Genomic DNA, 16,776 nt, shown 5'->3' with positions numbered 1-16,776 from the left:
TCCTGCCTCTATGTGTTCACACACTTTATTTGCTTGTACTTGCAGTATCAAGATGTCCAGATTGTTCTGAAGGAGTGTCAGTTCTCCAGTCTGCATATTCTAAATTCAGTTGATTTTTAAGATTGTTGTAGGCATATAGAAACTCTGAACCTCTTGCTTTGTTCTGCTAGAATAGGTGTAATTCAAATCATCAGGCTTCAGTCTCCTAAAAGCTGAAGGTAGACAGCAATGACGCTTCTTTCCCAGGCATGAAACAAAACAGACATCTCTGTAGAGATTCATCCAAACCTATTTTGGAGAATTTAGATACCTGAAACAGGTGACAACTTTTGTTCATTCTATAGCTGCCTGACTCTAGGAAGGGGTCACTACAAAGGAAAGCTAGTTGGCATTTGTTTTCATATTTATGGGGAAAAATTGAGATAATTATATTTGTCACCAAGTATTTTTGAGGTGAAAACTTTGGAAGCTGCAGGGCAAGTAACAATTGAAGGCAAAACACTAGTTCTGACATTTTTATCATGGCCATTCTCCTATGTCACAAGGAGTGAAGCACCAAGCAAGAGTTTTTGGCTCTTAGAAGAAATATCAGTGTATCGGTATTCCATTAATCTCTCACTAAGCACAGGGACTGCCTTGGTATTACCTTGTTCATTTTGGAAAAGTGAATAATTCATGACAAAGATAGTCTAACTGGAAAATATTTTAAAGTTGATATGCATACCCCAGTCATTGCATTCAAACAATGTTACTCTAAGGCTGGCTGTAAATGCTGTTGCTAATTCAACATTCCAGTGTACTTGGGACACCTTTCCATCCTTATTAGTATACCTCCATACAAGTGAACTTGTTTACATCTTTTCATGTGTGATATAGTGGCTGACTAGGGGAAAAACAGAGTTGATGGAAATAGCACAAGAAGTCACTAGATGGTTAATAGAAACTATAAGGCCACAATTTTTGTTTCTTGACAGCAGGAAACAGACTAGTTGATGTATGGAAGACAAAAGACATTTTATTAGAATATAAAATCTCCCCATGATACACACAGTATCAATGTGAAGAAGCCATAAATAATGAAAGCATGCAAAAGGGTGCATGTGAAAGATGCAAAAGATGACTAAATTGATTGAAAAAATATTGTTATCACAAATAAAAGTCTGTCTGACTGAAGCAGCAGTGAGGACAATGAAGACAACTGCAGTACTTAGTGGGCTCAGTAAGCGCTCAAGAACAAGTAAATCAATATAAGAATGATGAAAAAAATATGCCATTATCAGGACCTTTATATTTGGTACAAAAATGCAATGACCTGAAAAGAATTTGGAAGGATTTCTCCAAAGGAACGCAGAAGAGTTTTAGGATGACTCTGTCAGATTCAAGTCAGATGGATGAGGGATCATTATCCAGATTTTGTGTTGAAGTTGAATGAGATGGCTTGGCTGAATGATCAGCATGAGAAGCTAAAGGATCCCAAGGCAGGCTTTTGTGCTACATGCCATCCTCCAGATAAAATAGCCATCTTCATGAATTATGCAACTAACGTGTCTCTGAATACCAGTACGGCTTCACATCTGTTTGCTGCCCAATTCTAAAAAGTCTTCCTTCGTGTCTACATTGCTGCATGCTGGAGACCACTGTGAAATTCAGAAAAAAGCACCTACTAATTAGGCACATATTAAGCATGAAGTCTAACACCTTGTTGTGGAGTTATGTCTTCACTGACAACTTTGCAGAGTTTTCAGAAAAAAAACTTGTGAGCACACAGACTTTCTGGGCACATAAGCAGCCTCCTGCCTCTGCAAATTTCATTTCCATTGCAGAGGAACAGCAGGCCTCTGCAAATCTGAACAAAGGACTGTGAAGTCTGTAAAAGAAAGATCTCCACTCTCACAAGCCCAGACTGAGCTCACTTATCTCCTCCTTCCTGATCCCAAAGTTTCCACAGGAAAAAATATCTGAATACACATGCTAAGCAGGAGCTGTGCCTGTCCCAACCAGGCCCCCAGTAATTCAAGCAAAGGAACCAAGACCATCAAATTGGAGCTCTTTAGCTGAAGTTGTGATTTAGGCACTGCTTGCAACACTTTTGGAAATTGGAATTTTTCTGCACTAATGAATTTTGTGTGTGAAGGCTTTTGGCATTTTCAACTTAATTTTAACCTATTTCTTTAGTATTATTAATGCGTTTGATATGTTTCAGGTTTTTGGGAAACAGAGACCTGCTTTTTGGGCCTGTTTCTACTCTGGTTCATAGACAACCAAGCAAATGATCTATTTTATTTGAGTAGCCCATTCATATGTCAAACCTTGGAAATCTTTTATCTCTAATAACTGCTGTCGCTCCAGTTCCTGTTCACTGAACTATTGGCTGCTGTTTCTTTTGTCTTGGCATAAAATATCTGGGGGGTTTTCAGACTGTTTTTCCTCCATTTTCTATAGCTCTGAATTTATTCTGCAATGTCTCTGGCCTTCCACTGGACTTTCATACCTAATGTGTTATACCTGTACATTTCTGGGTTCATGCTGCAATCTCATATTCCTACAGATTCACGATTTCTTGCCCACTAATACTGTTATTCATTTTCCAAGAACTTCCAAGTATCTTCTATTCAAAAGATAGTACTAGTATTTTACTAGTGAGAATGTGAGAAACCAAATAAATCTGAGTTGATGAAATTTATTAAGGCATCAGGGAAAAATACCAGTAAAAGGTAGGTCAGCATGCCTGTGTGCACTTGAGTACCTGGTACCTCTTTCCCTCTGTGCTGGCACTCTTCTTTCCCCTCTGACAACGCATTCGAAGCAGCTCTCCAGCCCATTATACTTCAAATAATATTTTTCTTCTTCCTTTGCAACATTCTCCTGATGTTTCCTAGTAGATTCAACTTTGCTGCTGACTAGCATCATGTACTGCTATTTGAAAATAGGCTAGATCATACAAAACATCTCAGATTGAAGCTCTTGAATTGGAAACATGACTAGAACTGACCTCTGACAACAGATATTTTTTTCTTCTTTTGAGAAGTCTAACTCAATTTTATTCACATTTTCCTTAAACTCTTCTAAAGATTTCAATTGAAACTAACTTCTAAAGATTTCAGTTGAAAATTTTTCACTGATTTCGGTTATATAAGAAACCAGGGGGCAGAAAACCCCTCACTAAAACTTTACCCTATATGTATTGCTGCTATGCAGCTACACAGCTCAGTGGTCTGCAAAGATGGCCGTGGATCTCATTGCACAGTGCTGTGCTGTGTTCTCTCATGGCTCTTCAATTAAATTATCTTTCTAACCTTTATTCTGCCAAGTCAATACAGCCAGATGAAATATTTTTCCATTCTGGCAATGAACTGGTGAAGTAGAGCAAACAAACATCTAAAAATATTTTTTTCTCTAACCTTCAGTAGGAAATAACATCATCTTTCATTTTTCAAACACTTGGTGCATCTGTTCAAGTCAACACCAAATTTCTGTCTACTAAATATATATTTTTGACAGAAAATTGCAACAGAAGTGATGCTATAAACATTTGGAATACACAAATTAAATAAAAACAACATTAAAAATAAAGCATTAACACATTGCTGATATTCCACACAGAGTATTATTATAGATAAATAACAGTGTAGAATAATATATGTAGCTGTAGCACTTTTCATGCCTTCCATGCAAGTCATAACATTTACTGGAACTTTGCAGTGCCCTGGAAAATAAGGTACTTTTATCTCTGTGTTACAGATCTTGTGAGGAAAAAAAGAAAAAAAAAACCTAAAATATGATTGACTGTGTTATTTATATTCATGTTAGTGGTCTGCATCACAAAGTGGGACTTTCTGTAGGCAAGAAGAGCAGAGTATTTTCAGGGACAAAGAGGAAACACAGCTGCTGTACCAGCATGGTGGCTGCTTGTGTGCAGTGGTCAGAGCAGAAGGAAAAGGTCCATGGCTTTTGCTCTCACGTCATGTGGTCCATTGCCAGTGTGCAGGCTCGATGGAGACTGCCCTTCTCTGTCAGTGCAGAAGCTTTCCCTCACCTCTCCTGCTGGGGCCAAGGCCACCTAATCTGCCACTAGACGGGCTGCCCCGAGTGACCCATGCCTGGAACAGGTGACAGAGCTGCAGCCTGCACCACGTGTGGGTTAAAGAAAACACAAACCCCACATTTTTCATAAAGACTAACATGTCAAAGTACTCCTGCCTCTTGTGCTTTTCCTGCCAAGCAGCTTCTGCATCAGCACGTTAAACAGCCTGTTACTGAAACCTGGGGGAGAGATGTGTGCTTTGTTACACAGGTCCTCAGAGCTTCAAGCTGGTGATCACTGCTTTAGAGAGAAACGTGCCCAGTTCAGACAAAACATTTATTTTTAAATGGGCATCTGATGTCTGTTGATGGCAGAGGTCTAATTCAGACTTCCTTGATCACCGTGGCTGGCACGGTCCCAGGTACTGCATTATATTAACAAGGTTCATAAGCTGTCAGAGATATAACTCATCCACTTAACTCTCTGCAATGAGGCACAGACTCTGAGGACGTGGCCTTTCCGAGAATGTTCTCTCTCTGCAATTCGTCATTCCCCCGAAATGCCTCATGTGATATGATGTTACTGGAATCTTCAGCTAAAAGGCTCAATTTTTTTTTTTTTTTGGTCACACGTATTGCAGAATGTATCCTTATGTATTCTACCACCCCAGGTGGTGACTGGGGTGTCTGCCATCAAGCTATTTCCATTTGGAGCAAGAAGATCACTATTTTTCATGCTGAATACACAAGAGTGATCCCCTGCCCTTAAGCAGAAGGTCTGTCAGGGGAAAGGTGCCTTTGACCATGGAATTCAATCTGTTGTTCTGCTTGGATCTCTAGAGCGTAATGTCTCTTTGTACCAGCCTAGGCTGCATGGTGTGATATTCATTTAAACTCTCCAGTGGTTCTCCTTTTGCAGAAAGGGTTTTCACAAAGCACTTTGGCATTTGCTTTTTGAAGCCTGCTTAACTGATTTTGCTGAATGGAAAAGGTAGCCCTAAAACATATCTTTTTTCAAAGGTGGAAAAAAGCCTGCAGTAGGCTAATGCTGAGAGGAAAAATAGCATTGAAATATTAGCTGAGTTCAGTTACTTTAAACATTAGACACCACAGGGAGAGGTTTTATTGACTTTGAAACCCCTCCCGACACTTGATGCTGTTATATTGTGCACCTGGAGCAAAATGTTTGTGCTAAGCAGTGCATTTGCTAGATGTATGGACTCTAAGGAGATGGAATGATGTGGAGCACCCTATGCACGCTGCTTTGTGCTTTCCTGAGATACCTCTATTTCTCTATTTCTATACCTCATACCTCAGAGCATGAGGCTTAAGGGAGTTATTCAGTTAAGGTAAGTTCATTCATCCTCATCTTCCTGATATGCATTGCCAGAGACAGAGGCTGTCCTGTCAGGTATTCCACTTCTCCATATTGTGCACAGGCATGAACAGCCAGGGGGCTCAGGCAGAGCCTCCACCTGACAGTCACCTTCCTGGCAGCTCTGCTGCTGCTGGCACTGTCAAAGAGATCTGTCAATTCCTCTGCTGTTAGCCCACAATTCCCACTGAGCTGCTGAATAACTATTACTCTATTTTGATAATCTATCAGCATTCAGGTTTCATAAGTTCAAGCTCTATTCATCCTGATCACACTCTTTCGAGCTGTTCCTGTGAAAGCCTTATTTGTTTTTCTTTCTGTATGCTAAAGCAATGAGCCTGACTGCCGTTCAGGCTGCTGAAGAGCTGCTTCAGCTGAGCTGTGCACTTTGCATACCCTGCATCCGCCTGCCTTGTCAGCACCACCATCCCCAGCTGTTGTGGGAACACTTTGATCAGAGCATTATTAGGCTGCTACAACACAACCACCACCATGGAGTCAGTGCAGTGCAAAAGCTGTCACGTTCCATGGAGTTTCCTGACCCTGGGACCATCATCAGAGCCTTCAAATAAACAGCAATTCATCACAGGGAAAATAAGTATCATTGCAGAGAAAGAGTTGGCTGTTACTGAAAAGTCTCTTACCTCTGATGAAATGTTCTGGCTCTTGTCATTTGTGTGACAGCAATGATCTAATTTAATCTAACATGTGATGTTGGAGAAGAGAAAATTACCTGTGCTTTCTTTCTGAACTTTTACTCTATACAGTGTTCATTGTTGGCCACAGTCCTGAGAAACTGGCAGACACAACATATTATTCTCCTTCTCATCTTTTACTCACTGTCTTCTGAATGTTTCTGTTTCCTGGATCCAAAGGCCTGGTGTTCACACTCAAAGCATTGAAGTTTATTTGCCATATGGGTGCCTCAACATGGAGGGATGAATTTTCACTGAACAGAAACTCTCATATGTGTTTGTTTATCAGAAATTCAAAGCTCTCTTGTACCTTCAAAATATTTTCCCTTACACAATCTGCACAATTTTTATTTTTTTTCCTACAGCTCCTCAAAAGAGTGAGCAGCATTGATAATCAACTGTCTCTTCTAACAGAGTTCAATTTAAAATGCTAGACATTCATTTAGTGGGCTGCAAGGAGTCTGTGGCTTTGTTAGATCTGCAGCATAAAGAACCAATTTTTCTTATCCTAATCCTATGGCTGTCTGAAAAAGGTGACACACAGTTACACATAATGATAAGAAAAGCTACTGCTGCCAAAGGCAGTAAGATACCAAAGCCAGATGATTAAACCATTCCAAATCTTTCCCAGAAGACAAGAGGAAGCAAAGGTCCAAAGTTTTTTTCATAGAAGTTATCTTGCTATAAAACCTTCAGAACAAAACCCACATAAAGACACATATACACTTTTGCTTTAATAAACCATTCTTACTATTTACAGAAAAAATGGGGTGATGCATATTTTAAAACCTTTAACTTTGTTTTTTAATTTGTTTAATTCATTCTTTGTTGGTTTTTTTTTTTGTTGTTGTTGTCAAGAGGAAAGAGGCAGTTTTGTTTAAAAAAAATGGGACTTTTTGTGCAATCTACACAGCTCTAATGGCTAAATAATTTTATTTAACCTGAAAAGCAGGTACCACACACACTTGACCCTCGTACAATCAAAATGTTTGTTCTGTTCTTGTTTGTTCTGTTCTGTTCTCACAATGACAAGTTGGGCTACAGAGCTACAGCGTAAGAGGAAACAGAGCAATAGACTTTTCCATCTTCAGGACTTCCCATACACTTGGATTGGATGGAATTAACAAAAATATGTAACCAAAAATCTCCTCTGACCTTAATAAAGTCAAAAAATGTAAAGCGGAAACAATTAAAAAAAATCAGAAAATGTAAAATTAAAATTGCTCCAGGTTTAACTTATTTTTGGCATCACTAATGCCTTTATCCTGCACTGAGCAATGCACATTTGAGCTGCACCTAGTGCCTGCTGAATGCAGGTGGGGAATTTGTTCCTGGCCTCTCAGCCCCATCCTTGCTCCAAGCTGTCCCCTGGGGATCTGCACAGGTTAGCCCACCAATGAGATGTGCCTGCCTCAGCTTCTTGAGGGGGTACAGAGAATCCTGGCTGGGCCATTTCACCTGTGGGAGCAGGAATGTGAAGTTCAGTGTTGAGCCTGGATCTACAAGATGCTCCACAGTTCAGCTAACACAGAGGTCAGCAGTAAGTGATCCCCATGTCTACCTTGTGTGAGCTGGTAACCCTTGTATTTGAGGTTACCTTTCAAGTCTGAGGCAGGAAAAAAAGGACAAGGTACTCTTTAGCTGTGAGGTGAAATCATGGAAAAGCGCCAAATATCATGTGGTTATCAAAAGCATAAATCACTCTGAAATCCCTAGGAAGAGTGAAGACTTGTAGAAAGTTCTAGGTCAAAATTTCAGAAAACTCTTGCTAAAGTTTAAACTTTCTGGAAATTTGTCAGTTTCTGCCAAATGTCTGTAATACAGCTACAAAACAGGTAAGTATCTCTTGCTTTCTACTGGTGTTAAAGGTTTGCACTGCTCTTTTGTGACAAGCCACAGTGCTGTGGTTTCAGTGCCCCTGTAGTCTCTTCAATTCATCAGGTGCAGCAGCTTGCCAGGAAAGATGCTCAGGGAATCCTGAACAAGATACAACTGCTCTCAAGCACCCAGCAGCATTTCAAACAGAAGCTTTCTAGCAGGTCTCCACAGGGATCTTCAAATGCTTATACAAAAGGAAATCTCCAGAAAACTGAAGAGTCCACTGAGAAATAAAGGAAGATTTTATGTTAAGCAATTTCTAGACAGCTAATATATAAAAAAAAAAAAAGGTTATGATGCACTAGTTGAAATAAATGCAATTTTTATCACACTTGTCTTTTCCAATGTGCCTAGACTTATCTGAATTTATGATTCATGGTTTCACTGTATCTGCTAAAAAGAAAAAAACAAAAACCTTTGGAGCTGAGTTTTCAGCTCAAGAGAGGAAAGAAAAATAATTTGATGACTACATAGGCTAAGAAATTATCATTTTGGCTTGCTTTTAAATTTCGTAAGTACCCACTAGATATTATTGTGGATATGTCAGTCTGACATTAGCTCTTTTAAGTAATTATTTTGTTGTACAGAATAAAGCTACTTGACCATCGTAATGAAATCTTCCTTCTGGACAGCACATAGTTAATTCTGTAAAAGAATGACAGCAAGGCCACACAGTCTACCTTCCCCATCAGGAATCTGTCCTTATACCAATAGTTTGCCTGTTCTCTCCTTTTATGATGAAAGAGATTTAAACTTGGAGGAATGACAGGGTTCTCATAATGGTAAATGTAAGCACAAATAAAAGCATACCTCAACAGAGTAGTTTCCATGGAACACAGCTTGAGTTTTGTATTAAACTCCAGCAATGATGTTCACTCACTGATGCAGCACTGCTGAAGGCAGTGAAATCAAGCTTGAAAGGGTTTTTGCAGGGGGCAGCTTTAGAACCCCCATGACACTGACTTAAATCTACAGATATTGAGAGAAAGGTCTCTGCCTCACTTTTCCTGCTAAATAATGAGTATGATTCTTCTGAGAATCAATACACTGGAAGCTTTCTAGACAGTAATTCTCCAGTTCTTCAGTTGCTCATAATGTGTGTGTGTGTGTGTGTGTGTGTGTGTGTATATATATATATATATATATATATAGCAATATATCTCCAGACTCCAAAAATCCATTTTAAAGAAACATTTCCCCTTAAATGCACATCACTGCAAAGGTTTTATGTGTGCAGACCAGTGCAAGCTTAAGAAATATGATTAATTTGCACATGGCTGGGCATGTAACATCCCAGCTTTGCAATATAGCATTCCCAGGGCCAGAGTTACATCCATGCATTTCTGCTGTATCATTGCTTGAACTAGTCCATATACTGCTTAGGTCTTAAAAGCAGAGTGTTTATGGACACCTGCAAAAATTTAATAATGAAAAGTAAATGCACAAACCTTAGCTGTTTCAGACATACTGAAACATTTTTTGATAGAAAAACACAATAGGTTTGTGGGGTTTAAATCTAAGGTCCATTTCACTAGACCAAGTATGGTTATAGAATAAAAACATATTCATTCAATGAAACCAAGACTATGTGCTATTTCCACAACCCTTAACTCATTAATCCGCATCTCAAGCCTGCTCCTCACCACCCTATCCCAATTAGATCTCCTTTTAGTTTTTGTTTCCTCCTTGCCATCACTCTTTTGTTTCAATTTCCCAGCTTAATAAACATAACTTGTAGTAATTACCTATATAGATATTGCTTTAAAAGAGGGAAGTGTGGGAACCTTGGTCAGAAATTATGGGGTTTTATATGATAGCCTTTTTTCCAAATCTGGTGCTCTTTGCAGTGCATAAAAACAATCATCTCCATGAAAGAAGTAAGAAAAAATATCAAGACAGGATTTTAATCAATACTGATCCTGATTGAGTTTGATCACTGCACTTGACATTTTGAGCAAGTCTGGAAGTACACTCACAGTGACTTCTGTGACTTCTGCCAAGAGTCTTTAGAGGTGCAATGGGACATCATTGACTTAGGTGGGAATATTCTGCTTTTTTTGTTTTCCTTATACAGCTATGATAAGGCAATAAAATGCAATACCTTCATTTTGTAGTTAATCTTCTTACCAAAGCTTCAGTAATGATGTTTTATTGGTGATTTATTTTAGGCTTTGCTTGTCTTCTTTTTTTTTTTTTTTCTTGATAGAAGGAAAATGGTTTTATCAACATGCTTATATATTAAAAAACAAACAAACAAACAAACCCCCCAAAAATTAACCCCCCCACACAAAATTATTAAGTGTTTGAGGTCATTGTTTCTGAAATTAAGGTCATCAGATGCCATCAAAATATACCCAGGGAGCTGGTGCAGGCATGGATAATGTGTCACTTTTAGAAAGAGCAGTATCCATTTATGCTCTCATATGGACATATCAGGGAAAGTTGCACAGAGCAGATTTTTTCAAGGTGCAGAAAATGAGGTTCATAAAAACATGCATTCACTAATCACTCTGTGTATAAATGAGCAGGAATGTTGCTAATGGCTCCTTCTCCTCTATAGGCCCATACGACAGCATTAAAATGTGAGTGGGACAGATGTAGACACCTAAGCTTGATGGGTCTGGGATCCAGAAATGATCTTCTGCTCATTGCACCTATTTCTTTTTATCACTGCATGGTTTATAAAAAAACAAAGCTCAGTTAATTAAAAAAAATAGGTAGAGATGCAAAGCAATCAGATTTTTCAAGCTAACTTTCCCAGTTTTAAACTGATTTTCTGAGACAGTCAGGCTCCTTCTCTTTATCTCTGAGGACTCATTTCCTTCCTTCTCATGTATGACAAAAATCTTTTGGAGCTACTGAATCAGGAAGACTCTACTCTGTGTAATCCTCATACAGCACTGAGCACTGCTGTGTTTGAGGACTTCCCAGGAATATAAGTGATGTGACTAACTTCTATCATTTGCTTTGGTTTCTTCTCTCATATTCTTCTCCAGGATGAGGAGTTATTCGCTGTTTTGTTTGGATTTGTTGGGGGTTTTGGGGTATTTTTTGTGATACAAAGGTATATTGTGGTGTGCTTTTGGTAGAGAGAAAAGGTTAAAGTCTTGCACTATAACAAAGGTAGTAAATTTTGGGAGACCTATCAATCCATGTGGGAATTCATTAAAAATTTTAGTTGACCAAAGTTGCCAAGAAATCTCTGCTATCTGCAGAGATGAGCTGGATGAGCTGTACCCTTCTTATAGAAGTCCTAATCTACAGGGAAGGAAACATGCTCCTGATCTCTGTCTTGGGGATCTCTGCAGCTACCATGGGCTCAGGTCATTGAGTATCATCAAAGTGAAAATTGCCACTTTTGGTTCTCAGCCTCAGCTCACAGTGTGTGCCCACTGCTGCTGATGCAATTAGAAGGTAAACTTGAATGACTGTCACTGTATGAGAACTGATAAATTACTTGGTTAAAAAAAAGGGACATAAGGAAAAACTAATGTGGGATTCAAGTAAGAACAAAATGATTATGTTTACCAAGCAAAGGGTTGGATAAATGTGGGAGAAGGGGAGGTTTCTTTTATGAACTCTGATTATCTCATGGGAAAAAACCCTGACATTCGTACTTAGATCAGAACAATTTGAGCTTTAAGGCATTCTTTTAATCAACAAGCTCATCTGATGAAATGCTGTAGGATTTGCTTATATATCAAAGGAGTTCCCTAGAGATTTAAGCAATGTAACTGAATGCAATTAAAAGATCAGTTGTAAACACCATTTCTGATACAGTTTGTTTGCTGTCCTTTGTAAGATAAGTTTGGTTAATAACACATGAACCTGTGGTGGTTGACAAGACAGTAAAGTATTGAACTGTAGTGCAAGAAAAGGATTACCTTAGGAGCCTGCTAGAGATGCGACTATTCAGCTATCTTGGATCTGATGGTTTGTAAAAAGAGAACAGAGAAACTATTAAGCCAAGGTTCACATCCAAGAATGGAATCATTTATGAACAACCTTTCTGGGCCTAATTCGTTGCTGAATTAAACCTCAAGTAACGTCATTGAAGTCAATGGGGTTATGCAGGGCATAAGTCAGTGGAGCAAATTAGCTCTCTGTCTTGAAGCCAAGAAAAAAAGGGAAGAGGGATCCAATAAAGGAGAGATGAAATGCTGATATTAGCTGAATGCCACTTCTTGGAACAGTGTGTTCTTTGTGTCCAGTAGTGAATATTTCATCCTTCCCAGGTGTAAAATCTTCCCAGCAGCACTGTAAGGCAGATTTATAATAAATGACAAAATTAATGGTTTATTTCCATTGTAATGCAACTTCTGGGCTTCCAACGGGAATTTAAACTGTGAGCAGACAACACATATGCTGCCTTCAGTGTGATCTCCAAATCCAGTCTTGATTTTTTAGGAAAACCTTCAGGCTGACCTTTTTTTTTCCCCTTTTGCCATCTCCTACCCATACAGATATTAGAAGGTAGCATTTGTAGGTATAGGTAGCTTTCTGCATAGAAAACTGACAGAAATTCCAGGAATATCTGTGTTAGAGCTGGAAAAAACCAGGCATGGTCATTGCCTCAGATATGAAGGCACTACAAAATATAATGGATTTTTTTGCATTTAATTTATATATGGGTAATATTAAGGGCTCTAAGAACCCACAATATTGCAGTGATTGTACAAATGCCTTGGATTAACAAAAAAAAATCCATTTTGACTAACCAGCATTCATAATACATGGTCTCTCAAATTTCACTTCTTCTACTGTCCAACCACTAATTACTCAAACTGAAGTCAAGATCATCATCTCCCTCAGCTGGAGATTATGGGCTTTGCACCATTCACAGAGAGCTCAGTCCTGGCTGAAGCCTCTAGGCATCTTTATTATCCATATAAAGAGCAAATTCCCAAAGTGTACAGATGGTTTTGCAGCTCATGAAATATCTCAGTGAGGTGTCCTGTGCAGAATGACACATTTTGGCAGCACGGCTCACTTTTCACCACACAGAGATCAAATAACTGGAATTCTTTAGACATCCTACCATGCAAACTTCAGTGATGAGCTAAAGGATGAAAAATTTCTTATAATGGAGTAGAGAAAACTCTTCAGATGTACATGAAAGGAAGTTGGTTAAAGCAGGCAACATGTGACACGTGTTGCTGTTCCAGTATTTGTTCTTTTACTTCTGTCTAACTTAGCAACAACAGAACTTGCTGGAAGGACCAGCAGCTGACTCACATGACACTTGGCCTGTTGCATGTATGATATTGGCCATTTATTCCTTTTTTTATTATCCTTTTTTTTCAGGTGGTACTTCAATAACTACTCCAGATTTTCATTTTCTTTAAATCCCCTTGCTCCTGTTTATAATTCAATTCTGGGCATGCTCTGCAGAGAGGATTGAAAGGAACAAGATACAAATTTGCCAGCTGCTATGTGAGATGGTGATGTAAACACATTCAGGACTATCCAAAGTGACTTGTTACAAGGCTTGGAGACTATTGCAGATATGGGAACAAGTTCTATTAATTCACAGCCCTAATTTCAACTGATAAAATATCATTATAAAGCTGGTTTACAAGTGCACTGAATTTGTCCTTGACTTAGTTGGCACAGTTCTGATTTTTAAAAAAATTCTGCTAGAGGGCCAGGTTTTGTTGGGTAGCAAATCTGATTTTGACAGAAATATTTACATTTTCAGTAGCTAAAAGCTCATCCATCCAAATACTCATCCATTTTTGTATTTTTTTTCAATGATTTAAAAGATGTTAACTAGGTATTGGAAAAATTTTGATCAATTTTTGGAAGTTTTATTGAAGGATGTGTTTTTCAAGAAAGATGCAGAATTCCCCTATTTCTAATTAAAATTATTAAACTATTGTGGAGAATTATCTTTACCTCCTCAAAGGAAGTCTGTTGAATTTTGTTGTTTCTATTTCTATAGTCACTTTTCTAAAGCCATCTCTTGTTTCTCTATGGTATCAGTCTTACATCTAACACTATTACATTTTGTTTCAGCTGGCAGGCTTCATCTATGCCTGTTATGTTGTGAAGTGTATTACTGAAGAAGAGGACAGCTGTAAGTACTAAAGCTTTATTACATACAAAATGAATTCTTTTTTTCTTTTTTTTAATCACCTCTCCACTATGCTGGCTCTTGCTGACTTCAACCTAAATGCCTTATTATACTGTAGCCAGATCATGTTTTCTGTCCATCTTTCTTGGTCTAAAATCCAGAAATTCTGAGACAAAGGAGGAATGAAATACTGATTTAAACTTACTTACACCTCTCTCCTGAAAAGATCATTGCAACTCTTTATCTCATTACTTAGCTTAAGACATAAAACAAGGGGGTTTTTGGTTTCTGGTTTTTTTTGTTTGTTTGTTTGGTTTTGGGGCTTTTTTTTTTTTTTTAATAAAAAGAAAGAAAGAAATCTCAATTAGTAAATAGAAGTTACTTTTTTTCCTTGCACCAGGCTTTTATTAACTATTTTCAGAGTAATTGGTTACAACTGAAGTTATAGCTCTTTTGTGTTGACATTTATGTTGTCCTCTAAAAGCAATTCTGGCAAAAAATTGCTTTAGATCATTGCAGGACTTTAATTTATGAGAGGTTAAACAGTAGAGCTCCTCTTTGTTCCTCTTTGTTCCTACTCCTCCCAGGGTGCACTTACATGAAGTGCAATGATTTCATATAGATGTAGATTTGTGTTTCTTCTGCTTATTTATATCAATAGAATCCTGTTGAGCAAAATTTTCTCTTATTGCATTCTGTAGAGTCTACCCATTTCATTTTTTTCTCTACTCTAACCCAGATTTTTTTAAAGAGGTCCACTGCAGCATTTCACTACATCTTGGGATTCATACTAAAGCACTTTAGAAACAAGTATCAGAACTGCATGTAACTTTGATAAAATATACATGAATCCTAGGGAGAGCTCTGCAACAGGAAGCTAAAGGGTTTTTATTTGATTGAGAGCACTGCTAGGGCTGGCGGGGGTTCCTTTGTGTGTTCTCCTGCGTGGAAAATAGCTACAACCCTGTAATCTATTGGCAATACAGTGTCACTGTGAACCATCAAGGGGAGATTTAATGCTGAAATCAAACCACCACGCTCTGGAGGTCGTTTCGACTATGCTCATTTCAGTTGTCTTTGTGTTTCTGTGGAAGCAAGGAAGGTATAAAGAGTACAAAGGGGTTGGGAAGCTGTGTTGAGCAGGGCCATGTCACAAATAGAATTTTCTGTTTAGAGAAGTACCCTGTCAAATGTATTTTCTCCTGCTTTCCCATTAAGTGCATTCATTATCCACAGAGTTGAAGGAGAGTTATTCCTTGTCCCCCAAAAATGGAATCCCATTCAATACTGTTCTGCCCTCTCCTCTAAGGGCTTAAATATCTTTTTCACTATTCTGTAATGCTTTGGGGCACTATGAAATAAGTAAAAAGCAAGGAAGGGACTTGAGACTTGGCTCACCAATCAAGCGCAGAAGTCAGAGCACATTTGGGAGATCTCTCCCATGGTTCATAAAGCAGCATTCCTGGCAGGAATGCCACAGCCATTATGGTATTGTTTTCTTCTCTCTGCACCAAGAGCTCCCTGTTGTTCAGCAGCCACAGATTGTCATGCTTCTTTGAACATTTTCTTGCCATCACCTTGACTATTGTGTCATTACTTTTGTCATTTAGATTTCATTATTACTTTGTACACCCCAGCCATGTCTCCTCATCCAGTCAAAGAGCACCTCACCCATCTGCCAGCACCTCTCTGAGGCGCCAGGGTGAATCCCCACCCAGTGCAATGATGCCAGCACAAGCTCAGGCGCTGCATCTTCCCCTCTGCTGAGGTTTGGAAGCTTGGCTGGCCAAAAGGGGAAAGGGAACGTCTGTGGCTGAGTTGTGCCAACAGTGTAATAATCCTCAGATTGGATCTGGCGCCTCGAGGTATCATAAAATTAAGACAGCTTCAGTTTCTATGGAGAGGCCTCATGAAGTAGCAAGTAAGAATGATTCTAGTTCTCTCTCTGCTCAGACATCCACTGACAGCCAGAGCCTGCAGTCTATACAAATACTCTCTGCTCAGGTTTATTTAAAATTATTTTGTTTTCTTAGATACATTTTGATGCTTTTTCCATCCCTTTTGGCAACACATGCATCTATCGTGCTCTTCTGAGAAGTGTATCCCTTATGGATGTCATGTCATTTAGTATTTGTAAGGATAAGCGTGTTGGGTCATACCAAACTCTCATTTAGCCACGAGTCCTTTCTGATGAGACAGAACCAACAGAAAAAGCCTTTTGCTTTTCACGATGGACAAAGTGAGCACCCATACACTCAATTCCATTTCTTCTGCTTTGCTAATGGGCCATGGGAACAACAGCAGTCCAAAAGAGAAGCAAAAGAGGCAGAAACACTGAACTTGGCAGAACTGAGCAGCAAGGCATAAGACTGGAGAAAAAGCCATGCAATGTCCAAGAGCCAAACCCAGGCATGTTCCAGATTTTAACCAGATGAAGATATTGACACTGCTCTGGAGTATGGAAAGTGTCTCATCTCCTGTTGGCACAGAGCCTCAACTGTAAAAACACAGTCAAGTTGCTCTTAAGCTGCTTCAGCTGAATTAGCTTTGCTCTCAAAGTAATTGGAACAAGCTGAAAGAATTACTATTTCCCCATTCGTTATTTATTACAGGGACCTGTTGAAGGTCTCCATGGTGAGAGAGAGACGAGAATCTTGTTTCTTGATCAGAAGGCTGGATTTATTGATATATGATATATAATACATTATAACTATACTAAATAGAATAAAGAG

At 38.8% G+C, this 16,776-nt stretch overlaps 1 protein-coding gene across 1 annotated transcript in view; it reads left to right on the top strand.

Annotated features, from left to right (window-relative positions):
- NKAIN2 (sodium/potassium transporting ATPase interacting 2) overlaps positions 1-16,776 on the top strand; it is a 516,192-nt gene that overhangs the window by 473,756 nt on the left and 25,660 nt on the right. Inside the window, exon 5 of the mRNA XM_058801777.1 lies at positions 13,987-14,047. Within this exon, the coding sequence (XP_058657760.1) occupies positions 13,987-14,047 (61 nt within the window). The remainder of the gene's footprint in view (positions 1-13,986; positions 14,048-16,776) is intronic.

The sequence above is a fragment of the Ammospiza caudacuta genome, chromosome 3 (genome assembly GCF_027887145.1).
Source record: "Ammospiza caudacuta isolate bAmmCau1 chromosome 3, bAmmCau1.pri, whole genome shotgun sequence".
Taxonomy (NCBI): domain Eukaryota; kingdom Metazoa; phylum Chordata; class Aves; order Passeriformes; family Passerellidae; genus Ammospiza; species Ammospiza caudacuta.
The sequence above is the reverse complement of the archived record's forward strand: the minus strand, read 5'-3'. Positions and strand labels throughout refer to the sequence as shown.